Genomic DNA, 22,750 nt, shown 5'->3' with positions numbered 1-22,750 from the left:
TGTGGAGTGTTATCTTGTTTTTTGTTAAACATAGTGCTTGTATTCTTTCTCTCTCCCTCCTTTCTCTCAAAACCTCAGTTGTTTCTGTAAGCTTACTTTACTGTGTAAACCAATGGAGGCGTTCTGCAAATTCTCAGCTGTTAAACTGCATATGGTTTTTCCAGCATGGGATATAGGTGCCTGGATTCAAAGGCTGCAGGTTTAATAGTGGGGGATAGGAGGGGTTGCAAGAGCCCTCTACTTCGCATCCCTCTCTCCCTTTCCTCTCCTCCTATTTTGTAAGTCATATATTTGTACCTTATATACAGGAGATCGTATCGAAAACCTGTGCCTGGCACAAAAGTCATTCTGCTTTTGGAGAGGTAACTTGTGCTGCCATTTAGTTCAGCACTAAGTGCTCTTATTCAGTGTGGAAACACTTTCTGGAGATTTTTCAAGGCACTGCCATTCTTAAACATACTAATACAGAGAAAGTAGCATCTCTTACAGTCAGATCAACCTTTAAGTAGAATCAAGCTTATGAGACTTAGCAAATGCTGTGTATGTTTATATTATTACAAGTGAAACTTTCTGTATCTTTCAATTGTACCGGGGAAAAAAAAATACATGATGTTTCTGCTCTGTTTCAGTGGGAAGATAAATAATGCAATGAGTAGAGTGTGCTTGGTTATAGTGTGGGACAAGATTTATACAGGAACAACTAATTATCTCTTAGGGAAAAGTACAGTACTTTTTAACAGTACCGTAGAAACATAATATTTACTCAGCAGCTTAAGTAGTCAACTTTTATAAAATATTCATGGGTTTATTAGTGTTTTATTTTGAAGTACAAAAATTTCCATGCATTAATTGGTATTTATCATGTTAAACTGAAATAGTCACTAGTTTGCCACTAGGTAACTATTACTGGCCTATAAACTTGCATTAGTCCTCTTCAATGGGAATTTTATGACTGGTATTCTAAAAATACTCTTGCAGAAGTTTAACTCAAACCAGCATATCCATTTACCTATGATAATTTCTATCATAATTGTAAAATTCTCATTCTCGCATTTATTCTCATCAGTAATTAGTATCATTCATATCCAGGATATTTGCAAGAATGGATTAATTTAGCTCACATAAAATTCTCATGAAAAGTACTCATGGTGACCGTTGCTCGTCGGAGTTAGTGTTTCCAGGCAGTTTCTTCAGTACTGCCAGTTACTGCGTAGCTGGAGTCTGGTGCAGGTATGTAAGTTTACCTGGTCCTGTTGCTGATGAGGTGATGGAGCAGAAGCGTGCCCATGCGGGGCAAGCCACTGCCTTGGTGCGTGCAGGGCGTTGGCAGCGCCCAGCTTTTCTCCCCTTGGCTGGGGAACTCGTGGGCGCAGTGCTGGGCTGTGGTGAGGGCTAGGGCCGGGAAATGGCCAGGTTGGAGTCCTTGTCACAGCTCCTTTTCTCAGTGTGTGTGTGTTCTCTTCTAGAGGGTGTGTGCTCGATATTTCAAGCATTTATAAGATCTTTGGGTGAAATACGTGCAAAGATAAATTATTTTCATAAAGCATAAAGGAGGAAACTCGGCATTTTAAAATCACGCGCTTTAATCTGCCACGTGAATGCATAGCTGTTGGTTTCTCCGTCCTCATTTATTCTTTCTGTACTTTTGCCTGCTCCCGTCTTGTAACGTAGGTGCTGTTCTTGGGGAGCGTATTAAATTTCATGAAGCTTCTCATCTGACAGGAAGCATTTTCATACATTTGCAGGCAGAAGATCAGCCCTTTATATTATGACGTTCTCACTGACAAAAATGCCTTCTCTCCGTATTGCTATCGTGCACTAACGTGGTATACTCTCAGTAGTAAAACAGGCTATAGCATCCAAAGTAATACTGATTCTTCAGGCTGGTCATAGAGGTCTAGTCATGATCTTATTCTTGGGTGAGCTGCCCTGTAACCTCTACAAGTCTTTCTCCCTTCGTTTCCAGCCTGAACAAGAAATATGCAAAAGCTCCTTGTCAGTCCTCTTCAGCAACTGTTACTTTGATTAATTTGCAGAAGATGCTTTGAAAAGTCAAGTTACCCGTTACCTTTTTAGGAGATGATCTGGCACCATTAAAAGACAGTTGGGCTGTGAATAGCGATGTGGATGTCAAGAAACTGTTGGCTTTTGTCCAACCCTGTTTGTTAGATTTCAGGAGTGATTATTCAAGACTTCCTTATGTGATGTCAGTTGTCACAATCTGTGTTAAATTGCAAGAAATTAATTTCAAAAGCAGCCCCTGATGAGCAAGGAGACCGGGGTAACAGGGGGTGAAAACAGGAAACATTCAAAGTTTGTTCTAGGCTGACTGCAAGGTTTCTCCTGTGACTTTGTTTGCAAGCAGAGAGCTGGGGAGGGAGGGCAGGGACAGGACAGTGGTACAGTCCCTTTCCTTACTTTATAAAGGTAGGAACGTAAGCACAGTAAGAATTACCTTTGCAAGGGTTTTGTGCTGGTTTTCACCCCAGAAGTGTCAAAAAAGATGACAAAGTGCCAAGAGTAAGCTCTACACCAGCAGGAAGTGTCCTTAATAAATCAAAGAAGAAATAGTTCTCAGACATAGATAAATATGTTTATGGAAGGTAACCATGGATGATAGCAAATATACAACCATTTTTCACAGTGTCTCTAGGCAATTTGGAAGATATTTTGTCAATGGCGATAGGAGGAGGGGAGAGAGCAGAATCTTCCTTAAAATTTTAACATACTGTGTTGCAGAGCACCAGGAGGAACTAACAGTGTTTTCTGTGTGGGTTTTATTATTTGGCAGGATCCACTATGACTAAATCTCAAAAGACTGCTTTTTTTTTTTTTTTAAAGTTGCATTTATTTATATATAATACAGTTTGTTAGCCAAAAAACCAACCCCACCTTATCAGACCATGTATGGTCTGTATTTGTAAAATGTTTCTAACTGCTCACTAAACATTACTGGAAAACTGTGTAGCTGGGAAGGCAGTCACTTACTTGTCAGAGCTCAGAGTTCCCATGTTAATCACAACAAGCATGTGCAGAAAAGAGCTGACCCAGACTCCACCAGTGATCCTCTTCAGTCAGGATAACATCTGCACTCCATTTTCTTCCTTTATATAATTACATCTGTTGCTGTTTTCCTAATATTCAGCATGCAGTGAGGAGTGTTCTTGTGAAATTAAGAATGGAATATGTTCTTTTAGGAGGAAGAAAGCCAAGTGGCTAATGCAACAACCTAACTTTAACTTATTTAATATCTCTAGTTAACAAAACACTTGCCTAAAGCAAAGCGTAAGCACCTCACAGGAGCTCTTCTTTCAGTGGGAATTTATTTGAATTATCTATTCAATTTTAAAAAAAATTTTTGCACTTTTACCATTGGGTTGGACAAAAGTCATGGACAAAAGTCAGCACCAGATAATTTTTGCTTAAGTTGTTAAATTTGAAAACAAATGACGAACAAACCAAAATAAATAAATGACTCTATTTTATGAAATTGAAATGTAATGGGAACCAGACTCTCATCCAATGAGCCTCCAGATACAGTCCATGCTTGCTTTGAAACTGTAATCACTGTCTGGCTATGTGTGCGGGACGCACAGGAGCATGTCTGGCGTGTGAGATAACGGGTTTGGATTTGCAACGTGGCAGAGCTCAGCCTCGCAGCCAGAGCTCTCCCCTCGGCTCAGGCCCACCTCGTCCCGCCCTGCCCGAGCTCGGTGCTTGAACTGCTGGCATAGATTTTGTGAAGTCTGTGTGGGTTTTGGGGGGGTTTGGGCGGTTGGGGGGAGGTGTGGAACAGCAATGCTGTCCAGCTGTAAGACTGTTTCTAATCAGTTTTTAGTAATCAGTCAGGAAAATGTAAGCATTAGATACGTTTGAGTTTTAATTAGTTTGCTTTCTGGAAATCCTTTGCTTGTTAGTCTGTGAAAGCTTACAGCTGTCAACTAAAATTTGGGTGAGAATTCTCTGTAATCATTTCTGAAGCGGTTCTTCTGAGGATGCCCAAACTTAGATATGTGATGATATATGCCTAACTTCTAAAATGTGATTGTCCTGAAGGTGAGGATGTTGACCACTGGATGAAATGGAATAGGACAGGCTGAGTTCCCTGGCTCTGGTGCAGCAGGACAAGTCTGTAGACTAGTCTGTTAATTCAGGATAATCGCTCACTTGAAAGAGAGAGAGTAACTAATATTGTAAGACTACTGGCTTATCATAGATTCGTCTAACAATTCTAGCAAATGTACACGAACTTCCTCTTTAAAACAAAAAAAAGCCTACACCAAGACCACTTATTTCCTTTCCCCTCCCTTTTATGTAGCTGTAATCCTGTTTACTGCCAGCACTTTTGAAACGCTAAATGGGAGTGAGTTAGAAATGCTCAAAAGTGTTTAGCTTTTTGCTGTTTCTTCTGTTATATCTTTTTATCAGATGCTTGTATGTCTGCATGAAGCACAGTTTATCCTCTTGTATAAATGACTGAACACTACATGCAAACAAAATTTGAACATTTATTGATTTAAATAGATGACTTGAATATACTCTCAGTAGCATAAGTCTGGTTGAATATCAAGTCGTACCAATAGAGTAAGTTAGAAACTGTGTGGAAGTCAATATAAAACCCTGTGTAAGACTCCTTCTTTTCTCTGCTAGTGTTTAATTATTGGAGGTGGCCCATGTGGCTTGCGGACTGCCATAGAACTTGCCTTCCTGGGAGCCAAAGTTGTTGTCGTGGAGAAGCGGGACACTTTTTCAAGGAACAACGTGTTGCATCTCTGGCCATTTACAATCCATGACCTCCGGGGACTGGGAGCAAAGAAATTTTATGGAAAATTCTGTGCAGGATCTATTGATCACATCAGTAAGTATCTGAGGGCATGGGCACTGTTCAGATAAGAGGTGTACCGAGGTCAGAAGATTAATGGATACTTTCTTGATTTGGTAGAAAGCTCATCTGCCTTAAACGTGCGTGAGTGCATGCGTGCACACAGAGGAAAAAAAAAATGGTCTCATTTAAGCAAAATGGCAATTGAACAAATGACAGTCTTATGGAGCAGCTTTTTTGTTAGTCTGGATTTGTTGAACAATAGGTTTTCATTATGATGTATGAAGAATATTTATATTCATTCTAGCATGTTGAAGGTAGACACAACCCTTAATCTAATGAGAAAATATGCAAAAATGGGATATTTTACAGGGAAATATGCTGTAAAATTTTCTATCCTAAGATGTTCAACATATTGGTTAGCAGATCCTTTAAATATCATTAAGAAGGAAAGCTCTAAAAAAAGTATTGTAAGAAACTCACTGAAATGAGTTTTACTACCTACGAGACTGTGCTGGAAGAGAACAACGTCCTGTGGTGGTTACAGCATTTGCATTCATCACAATATAGGAAATAACAATGCTGCATGCTTCTGTTAACAGTGAGTATCAGTTGGGTGGCATGCTGGTAGCAGCTGTGATGACTTACATATTAAATACGTCTTTGTTACTCACTGTCTACAGGTATTCGACAACTTCAACTTATCCTCTTCAAAGTTGCACTTATACTAGGAGTTGAAATCCATGTGAATCTAGAATTCGTGAAAGTCCTGGAACCTCCTGAAGATCAAGAAAACCAAAGTACTGTTTATCATAATGTAGTTCTGTTCACAGTAACTTCTTTTTGTGTTGGGCATTATGTGAAATCATTCAAGGTAGTTGAATTCCGTTAAAGAAATACGAGGTTTTTGCCCTCCTTATTCAGCTAGGTTTGCTATATGCAGCTGTAAGCATGATAAGTATCATTGTGACAGAGCACTGATAATTCTTAGAATACGACCCAGTCAAAGTTGAGGTTTTGCACTATGTCCCCTGGCATGTGTTTGAGGCTTTGTAGGGAGCCTGGTGTGGCTTTTTGGTATCTTCCTGCAAAAACAATTTTTGATTGATAATATAAATATTGAGGATGGATTAAGCTCCCTGGGCCTCATTTTGCTTTCACATTTGATATAACTCCCACTGGCACACAGAGTCTTATCAGACATCTTATGCAAGATTTTTAAATAAAATAGAGAAAGATTTCTCTTTTTTTAAGATTAGTATTTAGGGTGTAGTAGCAATAAAATATTTTAAAATTTTACTTTAATTAAAATACTATGCTATCTCTCTTTAAATGGTCATATAGTGACAGTACAATAAAGATATTGTTTTAAGTAATTAAAGCATATAGAATTTTAAAATATGGACAATACAAACATTTTCACATAATCAGCTTTGTGTTAATGCAAAGATTAAGTTTAGCTTTGTGAGTATGCTTCCATTTAATTTCTATTTGGAAGACACTTAAAGGTATTGACGATGGAATGCTATTTTTCTTCTTTTAAAGCCCAGTCCTTCCTTGCTGTTACCACATCAGTTACGTATTGCCCTGATAAGGTCATTGTGGGGCTATTTCTGTGAGAATGAAGTGCTTAAGCATATTCTTGTGATACGGATCTGAGAGGAAGTGTAGTGCATTAGGTGATCCAGATGAAGGCTTCAATTTTTTTTGTTGTCAGTTTACAAGCTTGACACCTTGCTAATACAGCCTGAACGTAGCTTTGACTGCAGCAGAATTTCCCTGCTTCAAACTGAGGCAGAATTCAGCTCTGTTTGAATGAGAAATGGACCGTTTATCTTAATGCCCTTTCTTCAGACTCTGAAAGCACTTTTCCATTGTATTACTGAAGAATGAATAAATATTATTCTTTGTGTTTTTAGAGATAGGTTGGAGGGCTGAATTTCTCCCCATGGATCACCCTTTGTCAGAGTATGAATTTGATGTTATTATTGGTGCAGATGGCCGCAGGAACACATTAGAAGGTAGGTGCATGTGTGCTTTTAGCCTTATTAATAGTCTTTAGCATATTTTGGAAGGCCTGAAAGTCAGAGGAGAACACAAAGCAACAGGCTACCTTTCAATCCACTGAAGTCTGTGTGGAAACTATTTTTGATGTGGTATCTTCTGCTTTTGTTGTTAAGTTGTAGCTCAAAATAAAGACATTTAATGTCATTACTGATTCTCAGCACTATGTATCTTCATTGCCTCTAAAATGCATCATGATGCCATTGGGCTTGCTTCAAGGTTAAGTAATTACGTGATGATTTAACTTTAAGGAGGCTGACAAGATATGTATCAGGAATTGCATAGGCTTTGCTATTGTGCCGTAAATTTGCACTGTGTTTGAACTAATGATCAAAATGTGACTGCCGGGTGTTTAATGAAGGCAGGTATTGCTCAGAGGTATTGCTCTTTTTATAGAGGTGATTTAATTTCAGAAGCAGTTACTTTGGAAGCAATACCAAAACATAATAAATAACTTGCGGGGGAAGGAAGAGGGGGGGAAATGCTTCATGAGCTTGAGCCATTGCTGAGAATTCAGACCACCTGAGCTGTATTTCTTAGCGAGACATTAGCTAAGCTGCTCCCATATCACATGAACAAACCTGTTACTTAATTATATATTCCCCTTGTAGCTTTAATTATTTCCATGTTAGTTTCAGTTCACTAAGTACAGCATTTCCTTTTTTTATCAGCTTCATAGTTTGTCTGCTTATTCTTATATCTGGTAACCACAATATGCTTAGAGTTCGTTTCTTATCATGCTCTATTAGAAAATTCCCCACACTCTTGTCTAGCTATCCCCCGTAAAAGACCATTTAAGTAGTCAGGTATCAGCAAACCAAAATTATTCTTACTGCAGCTGCAGACTCTATTGAGAAGTTAATGGTTATCATAGTACCAGGGCCTAACGGAATATTTGGTGCACTGAAGATTGTTTACATATGGAAGCTGGTATTGTCATATTAAATTTATCCCAATGAAATAACGAGAGCACATCAAGAAGCACAGAGACAAAAATTCATAGCTGATTTATTTCTTCTTAGAAAATACATATATTCTCTGAAAAGTCATCTTCAGTTGGCTTAAAATACTCTAAGGACCCTCTGCCCTACTTCAGAATTTACTTACAGATAAGAGGAATATGCCGAGGGGAAAAATTAAATGTGTGATTGCAAGAGTGTGGCTTAGCGGGCTTTTTTGTGACAAGAGGAAGCTAGGGTGGAGCGAGAGAGCAAGTAACTTCGCAGTCAGTCTCACCTTGGAAATGTAACAGTTTAAGCCACTGAATATTTTTCAACTCCTAAGATCTTTTGAAAAAGCGTGTTAGCTGGTAGCGTGTGCACCTAAGCACTGTTACAGAGACTTCTATTTTTTGGATCTTTCTCTGCTGCTTTTGATTGTTGAACTCTTGCATGTTTTTTCGTAAGCTGTTTACCACCTATGTAACGAAAATCTTATTTGCTATTTAGCATGTTAAAAATGTTTCTCTCTATTAAATGTGATCTGCTCTGTTTCCAGTCTGTTTTTCTTTAGTCATTATTTGCCCGTAACTTCTTCCCATGTTCAACTTCTTCCCATTAGTTCCCCTCCAGACCTATATTTTTTTAATACGATTTATCTTGAATGCAGTACAGCTCCAGTTTTGCAGCTGGAAGTGCGGAGAAAAGACTCTTTGCATTCAAGGGAATTTTGGAGGAATGATGTAATCTGCTGATGGTGTGTTGTTTGATGAAATGTAGGACTAGACATAGGAAAGAGACTGAGCTGCCTTGAGCTCAACCTTCCTGAAAATCCAATGTGAAGTTTCCAGTGTTTTTAATTCTTTTCTTTGCTTACCAGGTTTCAGGAGGAAGGAGTTCCGGGGAAAGCTGGCTATAGCTATCACTGCCAATTTTATAAACAGAAATACAACTGCAGAAGCCAAGGTAGAAGAAATTAGTGGTGTTGCTTTCATCTTCAATCAGAAGTTCTTCCAGGACCTTAAAGAGGAAACGGGTGGGTGCATCCTCTTTTTTTCCACAACCAAATACAAGAGGCAGTAGAGGAACTCTTTATGTGCCAGGCCACCCTCCTATTCCTATTAACATCAATTCAAATACATTGTATAAAAAGCCCCCCAGCGATAAAATGCTGTTGATGTCAGAATCTTGCAGATGGAGGTGTCCATTTATGGTACAATGAGATTTTTTTTTTTTTTTAGCTTGGGCGTTGCCACATCAGTTTGTTTTAATGTTTAAATTTTTCTCAACTGTAAAAATGTCTGCTATGTTTAACAAATTCAGAAGAGCATTTGCAGTGCCCAGAGATTTCCCTTAAGACATGGTTTGTTTTTGTTTGTATCCATTCGAACAGCTTAAACCCTATGAAAAAGGCTCTGCCCTTCTGGGAGGAGTTTATTCTTGCTTTTTGATGTGTAGGTCTGATAAACTGAAAAGAACTAGCCAGGAATGCGCCATAAATACTTAAAATATAAACTGTGAAATATATCTGTGTGGAAAGGGGTTTCAAAGTAGTTGTATCCACTGTCTGTACAACCAATTCCATTCTTGATTTACAGCTGATTTTTTTTTTTATTATTATTATTATTATTATTATTATTATTACTACTGAAACCAAAACTCCTGGTTAGACCCAATGCCAGAGCCCTAGCAACATAAAAAGCACTCTGTTCCCCACAGCTCCCCTTTTCTACCTCAGAAGACTGTTAAGGCTGTAGTTAACTGGCTATCTTAAAAGATGCTAAATAACTTTAAATTATGCTCAAACTCGTGTGGGGTAAGGCTGATCTCCTCTCTTGATTTGTTTTGGTTTAGAGCATTTTGTCCACTAATGCTTCATCCCAGCTGGGAAAGTGAATGTATCCCAAGAAGGAAACACACCCGTGGAGATCAATCACATGTTTCTTGTAAATGACACAGACAATGTACTGTGCTTCCTAACAAATCTATTATCTCTTTTCAGGAATTGACCTGGAGAATATTGTTTACTATAAAGATAGCACTCATTATTTTGTGATGACAGCAAAAAAGCAGAGTCTTCTGGACAAAGGAGTGATTATTAATGTATGTAAAAATGCTGGCTAAAACCCTATTTAATTTACTTGGCGCAGAATAAGCGTGAACATCTGCATAAACGTTGTTGCGTGTTGTAGAGGGTGTTCATAGACTTACTAGATCACTTCACTAAAGTTCAGATCACTTAGATCTTACTCTGGCTTCCCCCCCCCCCCCCCCCCCCCTTCCCTCCAGTCAGCACAGTTTCTATAGAGAACTGAAAACAGTACTTCCTAAACTTGTCAGTTCTGAAACTGGCTGACGTGGGATCTTGACTCACCTTGGAAATACATGGTCTGGTCATCACACCAGAAAATAAAACCCTCATTTATTTAAAGACGAACTTAGTACAGCTGTGTCCAGCTTTATCAGGCAAATAAGGAAGTGTTAAAATCTACCCCAGGCTAAATCGCAAATTCTCTAGAGTGAGTGCAACATACTAGGAAGCTATAAACACAATGACCTGAACTTTCAGAGGTACTTGGGAATTTGATGCCTTTTTTCCTTTTTCTTTATTTTTTTTTTTCCCCACCTCCTTCTTCTGTAAGATGTGGGGGTTTGTTTTCGTTTGTTTCTAGAAAGTGTTTTGGCACCATTTTTAAATTTCTCTTCCTGGAAACCCAAGAGAGGACAATTTTTCTTACAAAGTAAGACAGTGCCAAAACAGTCGAGTATAATTTCCCAGAGGAAGTGCTTGTGAGGAGCTATCAGAAGGCTTCTTGGCTTTCTGATGGGATCACTTTGCTCAGTGCCACGATTTCCTGCCCTTTTGGAGGACTGGGGCTCCCAGGGTGGAGCAGGTGGCCTTGCCTAGCTGGGGCAGGAGAGGGGAAGGGTGGCAGCCCCCCGCAGTGCGGGGGGGAGCGTGAGGTGGGCCCTGGGGTGGGGGGCTGGTGTTTGTAGGTGGGGGCAGTTCCAGGAGATCAGTGGGGAGTTTGGAGAAGAGGAGCAACACCTGTGGCCTGTCAGAGCTGTCTTCCTGACCTGCTCAGGTCTGAGTGGAAAAATAAAAACAGTCTATCTGAAACAACTGGGCTAATAGCGGTTCTGTGGTATCATCCCTGCGATTAGGGGTCTAATCCGCGATTAAGCTGTAAATAGAAACTGCCTCATTAATAATCACTGGCTTTAAGTAGGATGACCTGTAAAGGCAGAGCCCTTCACCCCACTGGCCAAAAAAAACCAAAGCCCAAACCAGAACAACAGAAAAGCTTCTACAATCCAAGTCTGAATGTGTTATTACTGACATGTTAAGCCAAACCTTCAGGCTGAGACCCGCACATTACGTCATCCGTATGTCGGTATTTCTGCTCTTGTGTGGTTTCAGATGTAGGGGTGCACACATGCAAAAAAGCATTGCAGTGATGATGATATCTTTTGATGGGAGGGAAGTAATGTTATGAAAACAATACATAACCAAGTAACTGGGAGGCACTATAATATTCTATTGCAAATAAAGCTGCTTATTCAGTGTTGGCATAGAGAGTTCCTGTTTGGGGTAGTACAGTAACCTATGTTTGTGTATTAACTTTTTGGAGAAGATAACAAATCTCGCTTGTTTCTTTATGCTGTGAGGTGTGTAATTGCCACTCATTCTATGAGACTGCAGCGTTCCAATCCAGAGAGGATAGTTGGAATATCTAATCCTACATGCTTCTATCCTTGCAGGACTATATTGATACTGAGTTGCTCCTCTGTGGGGAAAATGTGAACCAGAGCAATTTGCTGTCCTACGCCAGAGAAGCTGCTGACTTTGCAACCAATTACCAGCTGCCTTCCTTGGATTTTGCAATTAATCACTATGGGCAACCAGATGTAGCGATGTTTGATTTTACTTCCATGTATGCATCTGAAAATGCTGCACTAGTGAGAGAGAGGCACAGACATCAGCTCCTGGTGGCGCTTGTTGGAGATAGTTTGCTTGAGGTATATCTTGGAATGTCTTCCAAGTAGGCTTCCCTGTCGTTCCCCCCCACCCCCCGCCTTGATCCAGCCATTCAATCTACCCTCCAAAATAAACTGTCCTCTCTTACATGTCCTGAAACAGTGGTACCTTCTTTGGAATAGATTTCTTTTTTCTTTTTTCCTTTTTTTTATGCCATAGTTTATGTCATAACTAATGTTTGGCTGGCAGTCTCTGGCTGAGATCCTGTTTTGCTTTATGCAACTTGTATTTCTGTCTGAAAGCTGAGCTGTGTGTCCTCAGCTTGGGTGCATGGCATAATTTTCCTTACTTCCATCATAGAGGAAAACTTGGTCCAAATTTTTATTGCAGTCTCTTTGCCTTAATATGTTCTCTCTTTCTCTTTCTGAAGTGAAAAGTACATGTTGCAACTATTTTTTTTTTTTAAATCATGCTAACAGCCTCAAGTGTTTGAAAAGATCAGTCCAAAGCAAAATTAAAAGATGAGAAGGCATCTTTTTTCCCTTTTTTTCCTTGACTAATTCTTGATTATTGAGTCTTGTCTTTTTTTTTTTTTCTTCTCAGCCTTTACCTTTTGAGGTTAAGGAATTTGTTTTTAAATATAGAAGCTAAAAAAAGTGAAAGCAGTCTTTTTCATTACCTAAGACTTGGAGGAGAGAAATGTCTAAAAACTGCAAGAGTTGGCTATGTTGTATTTTAACTCCTTCAGGGCTACTTTTCTAAGACAGTATGAAACCCTAGACTCCAAATTCACATTGAAAGTTACTTTTGTAATAAGACCTTAAGAAATACAAGGAATTATAATGTAAATGCTTCTTGCAGCCCTTCTGGCCAATGGGTACTGGCTGTGCAAGAGGCTTCTTAGCTGCTTTTGATACTGCATGGATGGTGCGGAGTTGGGCTCAAGGAAAACCCCCGTTAGAAATCCTTGCTGAACGGTAAGTGCTGCTTTTGTCTTCTCCATCTTTTCCAGTGTTTTAAAGAGTTGCAGTATTGGTAGAAGGCAGTAGAATTCAGAATGCCAACAGGAGAAATATTGTTCTTCACTGCAGTGTCACTGGGTTGAAATTATCCATTCCTTCAGGTCACTGAACAATTTACAATAGCGATACGCCGTTGCTCTGTAAGCTTCCGCACACTAATACAGAGATCCAGCAATGTGCATGACATGGGTTTAGATCACTAATTTAAGCCACTAATGACTAGAATTATGTGTGATCCTTAAGGAAATAAACCAAAGATACCTTGTGTCAAAAGACTAACCCTCCAACCATCTCAGCACCTGTTTTTTTTAAATGAAAAAAAAAGAAAATCCTGAAACAAGTCTAAATAAATACTTTAACAGCTTTCATAGTTGGTATCTGTGATTTTAACTCTGCATTTTAGCTTAGTAGCCCTGATGCTCTCTTTATTTAGACGGATAAATGTGTGGCAAAGGAGAATTGCTATAATGCTGCATCATAAGCTTCTCTGTAATCTCATTTTGACCAGAGCAAAAAATCTGTTAAGTACACCAGCAATCCTGGTGTCGCCATGGTCTGATGGTTGAAGTTGCTGACTTTTGGTCCTGATGGCAACTGCACTGCTCTGCTACAGCTGCCCAGGCTGTTTCGGGGCAGATACATAATAGAAATAGTCATGGCTGTGGTAATGCAAGTAGAAGCATTACTAAGTACAGTGCTTTGAGAAGTTTTAAGATAGAAGCCTGTGGGATGACTCAAACACAGCATAGTCCCAAATGGAAAATTGAACAGCATAATAAAAAAGGCTGTGGTGGTTATAGGAATTGCAGAATGACGGGATTTAGTGCTGTTATGTGGTAAAGAAGTTACTCCTTGGGTGGATGTTAAAGCAAAACCAGATGACTGAATGATGTAACCTCCTTTTTTTTTTTTTTTTTTTTCTTCTTTTTCTTGCTCGCTTCCTGCCTCAGGAAAATATGGGCATATGTTCTAACACTCTGTCTTTTTGTTGCCCTCATTCTGTCTGGCATCCTTCTCCTGCTGAGCAGGGATAAGAGATGGGATGGATGCATTATATGTTTAATGCATAACACTTGTCCTGGCAGAATCAAAATAAGGTGCAGGTAGCTGCAAAAAAAAAAAAAAACAAACTCATTATATAATAAATATTTATTTTAATCAATATCTCTTGTATCTTTTTTCTCTATAAGAGAGAGCATTTATCGACTCTTGCCTCAGACTACCCCTGAAAATATTAACAAGAACTTTGACCAGTATACCATTGACCCAGGAACAAGATACCCGAACTTGAACTCCAGCTGTGTTCGACCTCACCAGGTCAGTACTTAGAAGGCTTGCTTATGAAGTCACAGTTAATTTTTTGTCCAGGAGAAATAGGGCCACAAGTAGCACATAAACAAAATCTTCAGGAGAATCTGTACTTTAGGTCCAGCTGTTGATCAATTTAACCTAGAAAGAAAACTTTTTTTCTCTCCAAGCAATTCTAACATTATGCCACCAATTGCTTTTACTTGTAGGTGAGACAATTGTATGTTACCAATGAGTTACAACAATGTCCTCTTGAAAGAGTAAGCTCCATTAGAAGATCAGTGAATCTCTCAAGACATGGTATGTGACATCTCATATTTGCTGCGGCTAAATATTTGGAGCCTTCTGAGCGTACAAAAACTGATCGAAATGTTTGCTCTCCACTGTAACTGCAGAGTCAGATATTCGACCTAACAAGCTTTTGACCTGGTGTCAGAAACAGACAGAAGGGTACCGTAACGTTAATGTCACAGACCTGACTACCTCCTGGAAAAGTGGCCTTGCATTGTGTGCAATTATCCATCGCTTCAGACCTGACCTCATGTAAGTGACATCTTTAGATCTTGTTGAGTGTAGGATATAGTAAGCATTTACCAAAGTATAGTGTAAGACCAACCAGAACAACACCGATAGTCTACAGTCCCCTTCTATTGCTGTTTTTTGCGAGGAGGTGCGTACCATTGCCAGTTTTGGGGGATGGGGAGGGTGGAGTTGTTTTTGCTTTGTTTTTTCTGTATGTTTTTGCATGCCATTTAAAATGAAATATATATGCTTTCAAAGAGCTAGGAAGGCTTTGAACCTTATGACTTATGATCATGTTTGTGGGAGTCACATGGCTATTTAAAACAAAAATTGCAGTGCTTGGCGAATGTGAAAGTTGCATTCCCAGGTCCCTGGAGGCAGGTTTTTAGTATATGTTTAAAACCGCAGCCATAATGGTACTGTCATGAGTTGCAGAAATACCCGGATGGGCCTTAAATGAGCCACCCTCAGTGTGTTGTAGTGGTGGCTGTGAGTCATGTAGGGAAATGCTGGGCCATGGAGGTGCACAGGAGATGGTGGTTTTGCACAAGTCTTTGTCCAGAAGAGTGCAGTGCCCTTGCATGTGGGCTATGCAACAAGGGCTGGCCCTTGAAAATTAACTGCTTTAGGGATTGAATGTAAGCCAGCATTCCCCTTTTGACAGTGCTTCTGGGGTCCTAACCCTACAAGACTTGACTTCTTATGTATGAATATTTTGTAAGGTTCCTTGGTTGGATACAAGAAGGTCAGTGTGTAACAGGTGTCAGGAAATGGCAATTGCTGGCAGGGGCTTACTGGGCCTGTTTGATGCAGTCTGTAGTGGGGTGACTCTTCTGTCCTCTCACCAGTGTCCAGAATGCAGCAGATGCATTCTCTTGCCACCCTACACAGACTTAGGAGTCATGAATAAATTATTGTCAGCCTCCTTTTATTGTGGATAAATGAAATAAATGATTGAGCTCTTTTATGAAGTGTGATAAGTTGGAAAATATAGGAGCGATACCCAGGGTGCTTGTTTGTACAGCTTTGCCAGAGGAAGAGCTGACATTGTAAGAATAAGATATTTTTTGCCTCAGGTTAGTTGAAAAAAATAGGAATTATGGATGGGTTTGTGGATATAAGGCAGGGAGAGAGTGTAGAAAGCAAAGTAATCTTTGCTGTCGGTGGAAAACATGTCTCTTAAGCACCACTCTCTCTAGAAAGTTGATAGATTTACCTTCCTGAGCTAACAGCCCTCCTGCTGTTTAATTAACATTGTGTTTGGATCTTGTTGGCTTTTTCTATTAAATGGGACTGCTGAAGGACTTGGCCAGATGAAAGCTGGGCAGGCAAGAGAGGCGGCTGCCTGTGGGCTGCGGGCAGGGCTGGGGCAGAGGGCTGCCTGCAGCCCCCTGGCTCCAGAAACAGGCAGAGTATGTGGGTAGGGGGGAGAGAGAGAAATTCTTTGTGGATTCAAAAACTCACATTCCTTATGAGGAGAAAGAAACTACCCTGCCTGGAGCTTCGTAATTTATTCACATGTTTATTTTAATCATGAATTTTGGAAGCTGTTCAAGGGATCAAGAGTCTTAGAATAGGTCCCATAGAAAATGGATTAGAGAATGGATAACAGTTCCAGATGTGTGATGTACTTTAGTGCACTGCTAAATCCAGTTATGACACGGACAAGAGGTCTTCATTCAAACTGTGCATGTAACACCTTAAAAAGAAAGGTAGTGCCTATGCATGTGTGTGTGCGCACTTATAACATGTTTGTTTCATAAAATGCTAGCCTAAATTTACTCCTCCTGGCTTTGATGATTTATAGAACTAATTGAAACTAAAAAGTCAATTGCTAACAGGTGAAATCTGTAGTACCACAGCTGTATTTGGAGAGGAAAAAAGGTTTCTTGGCACTTCTGAGGAGGAATTCCATTTCTTCATAAATAATGGAATCCTTTTTTGTGGGACTACATCAAAATCCAGTGCAGTGAAATAGCTTTTAAATTACATTTCTGGCAAAGCCAGGATTTGTAATAACGGGATTTGTATGAGACCTTTACCTTTGGCACTGTGTAGACTCTGTAGCTTTGACCCAGTGAAATACCTGTACCCTCATTCATGGTGCTGTTCTGCACCGCTCTGATGGGCAAGGGAGCGCTGCGTGTTTCCGAGGGGAGCAGAGAGCAAACCACCACTGATGCCGGTGTGTTGTCCCTGCAGCGACTTCGATGCTCTGAACGAAGAGGACGTTGTCAAAAACAACCAGCTGGCGTTTGATGTTGCTGAGCAGGAGTTTGGGATCCCCCCTGTGACCACGGGAAAGGAGGTGGGGTCAGCCGGGGAGCCCGACAAGCTCAGCATGGTCATGTACCTCTCCAAGTTTTACGAACTGTTCAGGGGCACGCCTCTGCGGGCAGTAGGTAAGCCGAACCCAGGCTGCTCCTAATTCTTGCAAGTTTGGGGAGCGGAAGCACTTCATCCAGGCTGCTTATGAGCACTGCTCTTGAGCCAAGAGTCCTTTCCCAGCTGAGCCATTCTGGCATGCCAGCGTTCCTGCTCCTGTCTGCAATAGTTACCTTGTGCTTAAAAAAGGAAAGAGGGAAAAACTTGATTGAAGACCAGGGTTTTGTGGGTCCGTGGTGGTTTCAGAGAACAGGAGCAGCTGGATAACTGCAGCTTGACATCATGAAGTTCATGTATCAGATCATTAGAGTGATTCTCTGGTAAGGATGACTGCACACGGCACATCCATTCCTGGGTGTTTCTCTTCCTTTTTAAAAAGTCTCCCTACATTGTATATATTTACTTTTGTTTGCCTGGGTTTCTTATATATAATTGCTACCAGTACTCAACTGGAAAGTTCTGGCTTAACTGAAGTATTTGAAAAACAAAACAAAAACAAACAAACAAAAAACAACCAAAAAAAAAAACCTGAATAAATATCCTAAGCAATCATTTTTTGAACAGATGCTGGCGACAAGCAAAATGGAGAAAATAATGATCTTTGTTCAGGAAAATCATCGAACTTCATCTTTAATAATTACATCAATTTAACTTTACCAAGAAAACGAGTTCCAAAGGTAAGTTGTGAAGGAAGGCTTTCCCTATAAATCTTTCTCTTTTAAAAGATGAAAATAAACAGTCAAGCTCAGAAATAAGGGTTTTATATATATCCTACTATTAACAGACCTGTAGAAGGAGATTTTTTTGAGCATAGTAAAAAAGTAAAATAAGATTTCACAGGAAACAAAGCTAACACACACATGCACACTCAATCATGATGATGTTTGTAAGGATAAAACTGAAGCATTGTCAGTGTTGAATTGCTGAAGCATTAATAATAGTCCCAGTTAAGTGTTCTTTGTAAATGCAAAATTTTGAATCACAGTAAGAATTTGGGTGTAGTTGGGAAGAATTAGGATCCATTGTCCATGTCAGTTTTCTTCCATGTAGGTAAAAGTGAGGCGAGGAGTATGTTTTAATTGGTGTGTTTATAAGTTGTGGTTTTCAACTTGAAATATTTGAGATCTTGGCTCCATTACCTGTACAGTCTTTTATGTTTTGTTTTTGGAAATTTTTCAAAAGGTTTTTTAGGAGGTTTTGTGAAGTGCTAGATGATAAGTTTTATATTTTTGTTGGGAGCTTTGGGTTTTTGTTTTTTGGGTTTGTGGGGGGTTTTTTTTGGTGTTTTTTTGTTTTTTGTTTTTTTTTTGAGATGGGGGAAGTCTGGAATTCTGGGCTATTTCTGCCTTTAAGAAAAATAGTACTGTAGTTCTGTATTCCTAGAATTAAATATACAGCTATAATATTATGTATCGGTTCAAATAATCACTGGTATGCTAGAATGCTTATTGATTGGGCGGGGGTACTGTTTTTTAAATAAAGCAGTGATTTGAACAGTTTGTGGATGCTGTCAAGGTTCTGGAGGGAAGCTTTCAAACCCTTATAGATGTATAAAGCCTGCAACGGTGACAAGCAGAGGGCAGGCTGACTAACATGACTCTGAGATAATGATCTTTTAGTCATGCCCATATACTTTTCTCTCTTGGTCACTTATTAATGAAAACTTATTGACATGCCCTGCTTGTGTCCCTGTATAAAACACATCCATGCCCATACATGTTGCGATTAAAGACTCCAGGGCCTTGAAGGGTTATGGAGAGCTGAGTTAATGCTGGCTGGCATAGGACTGTGTGCAGTGAGAGTACTGCCTATGTGTTTCTGAATGGATTATAACTTCAAAAGTTTTACATGATTTAATTTAAAAGTTACTCTAATGAAATTATGCAGTAATAAACTGTTTCACCTTCTGCCTATTCATTAACTTGGTCCTCTTCTGAAAGGAGACCTTGAGGAGGGGCTTTGCTTTCACAGCCAAGCCTACCTTCATTTTAACGTCAATTTAAATGGGGAGTGTCTGCACAACCTGGCTCAGAGGCAGCAGTGTCTCAAGACCAGCTATTGTAGATTAATCAGTACAAGTTAAACAGCAGCATGTGCTCCTCCACTAGAATTAAACTTCTGCGTTTTCTGAAACACAGCTTAATGCAAAACTGTGCCAGGTTTTGAGTTTCCTGGGCTAGCCAGAAACTGTGTATCAACTACGATGATTCTCAAGTTCTTTCTTTTGTTTTTTTTTTCCTTTGTGTTTTTTTTTTTTAAACAGACATCCTTAATGCTTAACTGTATTGCTTCATTTACACCTATGCAGAGACTCTACCTGCAAAAGTACAGTTTTTCTACTTCTTTTGGAATTCAGTGTCCTTAATAAAAGTTTGTGTACATGTATGTACATGTACGTGTATGTACTGCGTTTCTCAGTATTTTAATATATTGCTTTTTAGATTTGTTGCTATCTTATCTTCTCAGTTTTGGTAGAAATGTGACACACACACACACACACACACACACACAGACAGACAGACAGACAGACACACAGACACACAGACACACACACACACACACACACACACACACACACACACACACACACACACACACACCCACACACCCACACACCCACACACACACACACACACACACACACACACACACCCCGCTGAAGAAGTACTCCAGAATTTCCAGATATTTCCTAGCCTGACTTAAGTCTTGAATATTTTCCATCCACAAACACATTTTCAAAACCTGTGGACAGTCAATTGCCCGGTAACCTCATATATCCTTCTTAGGAAATAACTTTTCCCTGCCACCCAGATATGCACAAAACCAAGTGACATATTTCCCAGCTAACCAAGCACTGAGAAACCAAACAAGCAAAATAAATATTGCTTTTTCTTGTGGGCAACTTCTTTAGAAGAAAAACCTTTTTCATGACCACAATGTTGTTGTTTTTCCATGAGTTATTTGCAGAAGTAAATAGAGTTTTAGTAGTAGGGAGAGCTTTCCATTACTAAGCCGTACAGCCCTCTGACTAACCTCCTGTCATGAAATAAGCCTTCTGTCATAACAGGAGGTATACTTCTTGGCACTACATGAAAGCATGCGGTGATTTGCTTGATGGGCCCCTTTGGTTTCACACTACAGGGGCTCGTTTGAAAGGAGAATGGAAGCGATATTTTCCAAATCAGCTTGGGAAGCAGGACTGTCAAGACCTTATTTTGTATGAGACTTTGCAGCCCTGTCATGGATGGGGCATGGAACTTAGCAAGAAACACAGTACTCAGGTTTGGACAGAGACTTGCGAGTGCCATAACCGTCTGAAACTAGCTGGGAAAAGAGGCTCCTTGGGAAGGAAGCAACCGCTTGACTTAAGAGCTTGGCTGTGGCTTCAGTTTTATGGTTCTTTCCCCTGCAAAAAGTGGTGCTGAGCATTATCCAGGCATGACAGTAGGAGAGCACTTGCGTATCACAGAGTCAAAAACCATCCAGGGTAACAGAATGTCACTTACTAAACTTTCCATACCATCTAGTTTGTCCTTTTACTTGGCTGGAAGAGGGATCCTTATCTGGGTGCAGGCTGTGAGAGACCTGGAAGCGGGGGCCTGGAGCTGGTGTGGCGGTAGCTGTTCTGGCAGCGTGTGCTGGGCTGGACAGTGTTTTCCGTTCTTCTACGAGTGTCAGCTGGGCTGGAGAGGATCTGAGATTTCCTGTGCTCCAGACTAATAAATGAATGGAAGCGCTTATACAATAAAGGGCACGGTCCTCTTTCTTGGAGTTTTGCTAGGCAATTAAACTGCTTTGTCTTTCACTTCTTTGTAAATATGTTAATGAAAGTCCTTTATGTAAGATTTTTTTGAAAGGCAACATCTTGTTTGTGCCATTCACTTAGGCAAATTCTGCTTTTATGTGGTACAGATTATTATGCAGAATACATTGTGCTGTTATGTTGTTCACTCTTCCTTGGTAGACTAATGATTATAGGTAGTGTAAAGCTAGGTTACTGAGAGCTGGTGCTTGAAAGACAATGTACCAAAGCATATAAAGTAATGAAAATATTGTCATGTGATTCTTTTGGTGTTTGCCCAAAAGTTGTTTGGGATTGCTTCTGTTTACTGCGTAATGATTTATTATAAACAGTGTATATGTGAAAAGGAAGCCTGTATTCTTTGATCTTTCTCTCTTTATTCTTTTTTCTTTTTTTAAGTTGGCTGAGCAATCACTAAGTTACAGTGTGGGCAAATGCAAATAAGTGGAATGTAGTTTATTGTTCATAAAATATAACCTAACATGACATTTATCAGACAAAAAAATCTCTCCATTGTACCAATTCTTCAATAAGAATTTTAATTCTTTAATAAGAACTGATACAAATTTTTAAGCATTGAATATTTTGCAAGTTTGTGCAGACTGAGTATGAGGTATTATTTATTGTCTGTGTAATCTCTAGTTCAGTAAAATAATTTAACATGTGCATAGCTTGAGCACAAAATAGGCCATTTGGTTGCTTAAATACTCTAACGTAAAGCCATAGTCAGGGAGATGAACCTTACAAGGGAGACAGACCTTTAAGGCAGACAATAATTGCTCCAAAAAAGGAGATATGTCTGCACTAGGAACACATGATCTTCATGCAGATATCTAGGTTAAGAGATGTGGAGGCTATAGTGAAAGAGTGAGATTTTTTAAAATTTTGTTATTTATATGGAAACCAGATTAAAATTCACAGAATAACTGATGCTGTAATGCCTTTTTCTTCAAGGATGTGCTAGTGCTTTATGAATTATAAACTCTTTAGTACTGAAAGACGAAAAGGTAAAAACCGATGTTGTAGGGCCTGTGTTCAACAAAGTGTACGAGCATGTATTTTTACCCATCAGAGTCCCGTGGGAGCTCCCAGTCAGAGGTTACAGGGCAGCTTTTACATACGTGATAACTGCCACGAGGTCCACCAGGCTCCTCACATGAGGAATGATCCTGCTGAGCTGGGGGGGGCCTAATGAGGCACGCCGGTGCAGTGAGGACCCCCGCACGCTGGCGCTGCTCACCTGTGTTTGCCTTGTTTAACAAAGGCCAGACCACACTTTCCTGCTTATGAAAGTTAATATCCTGGGAGAAACTGCTTGGGGAAATCTGGTAACTGCTGCAGTAAACCACAGAACTTGTTTTGGCTTTACTGTTTCAGGTTGAAGGGAAAACGGAAGAAAATGAGACTAACAAAAGACGTCGAAAAGGTCTTTTTGGTGTCTTCGAGGAGGTTGGTGTTCAGTGGTGTCCGCACATATCCAGCTCCTTGATGAGCACCAGAGCTCAGGAAGCAGCGGGAGTCAGGGAGACAGGGCTTGGCCTCTTGTTCTTGGCGGGAATAAAAAGCCTCTCCCCTTAAAATCTTGAATGTACTAAAGAAGAGCTAAATTTATTTAAATCATTTGGTAGGGAGGACAGCATTACCTAAATTGCACTGGTTTTCTTTCTGACCCAAGAACATCTAAGGCATTGGGGTTTTTTTGGGTTGTTTTTTTTTTTCCTTTTCCCAACTCAGTTATTTAAACAAATTTTTTTGTTTGAAGACTTTGCATTGCAGCTTCGTTCCTAGCCCCTCTCTGATTAGCTGCCTTTGTGACTCTGCTTTATCATCACCAGCACTGATTCATGTTCCCTTTTTACTGTGCTCTGGGACCAAAGAAAATTTTTTTTCTTTTTGTGACATTTGCAT

At 39.9% G+C, this 22,750-nt stretch overlaps 1 protein-coding gene across 2 annotated transcripts in view; it reads left to right on the top strand.

Annotated features, from left to right (window-relative positions):
* MICAL2 (microtubule associated monooxygenase, calponin and LIM domain containing 2) overlaps nucleotides 1–22,750 on the top strand; it is a 133,541-nt gene that overhangs the window by 39,923 nt on the left and 70,868 nt on the right. For both annotated transcript variants that reach the window (XM_087744689.1, XM_087744681.1), the window contains exons 3-15: nucleotides 4,651–4,858; nucleotides 5,506–5,622; nucleotides 6,742–6,843; nucleotides 8,705–8,860; nucleotides 9,827–9,927; nucleotides 11,587–11,844; nucleotides 12,665–12,780; nucleotides 14,016–14,142; nucleotides 14,343–14,433; nucleotides 14,529–14,676; nucleotides 16,858–17,057; nucleotides 17,605–17,717; nucleotides 22,220–22,291. In XM_087744689.1, the coding sequence (XP_087600815.1) occupies nucleotides 4,651–4,858; nucleotides 5,506–5,622; nucleotides 6,742–6,843; nucleotides 8,705–8,860; nucleotides 9,827–9,927; nucleotides 11,587–11,844; nucleotides 12,665–12,780; nucleotides 14,016–14,142; nucleotides 14,343–14,433; nucleotides 14,529–14,676; nucleotides 16,858–17,057; nucleotides 17,605–17,717; nucleotides 22,220–22,291 (1,809 nt within the window). The remainder of the gene's footprint in view (nucleotides 1–4,650; nucleotides 4,859–5,505; nucleotides 5,623–6,741; nucleotides 6,844–8,704; nucleotides 8,861–9,826; nucleotides 9,928–11,586; nucleotides 11,845–12,664; nucleotides 12,781–14,015; nucleotides 14,143–14,342; nucleotides 14,434–14,528; nucleotides 14,677–16,857; nucleotides 17,058–17,604; nucleotides 17,718–22,219; nucleotides 22,292–22,750) is intronic.

Source organism: Nipponia nippon, unplaced genomic scaffold (assembly GCF_047370975.1).
Source record: "Nipponia nippon isolate SJK-2023a ecotype South Korea unplaced genomic scaffold, ASM4737097v1 scaffold_10, whole genome shotgun sequence".
NCBI lineage: Eukaryota > Metazoa > Chordata > Aves > Pelecaniformes > Threskiornithidae > Nipponia > Nipponia nippon.
The sequence above is the reverse complement of the archived record's forward strand: the minus strand, read 5'-3'. Positions and strand labels throughout refer to the sequence as shown.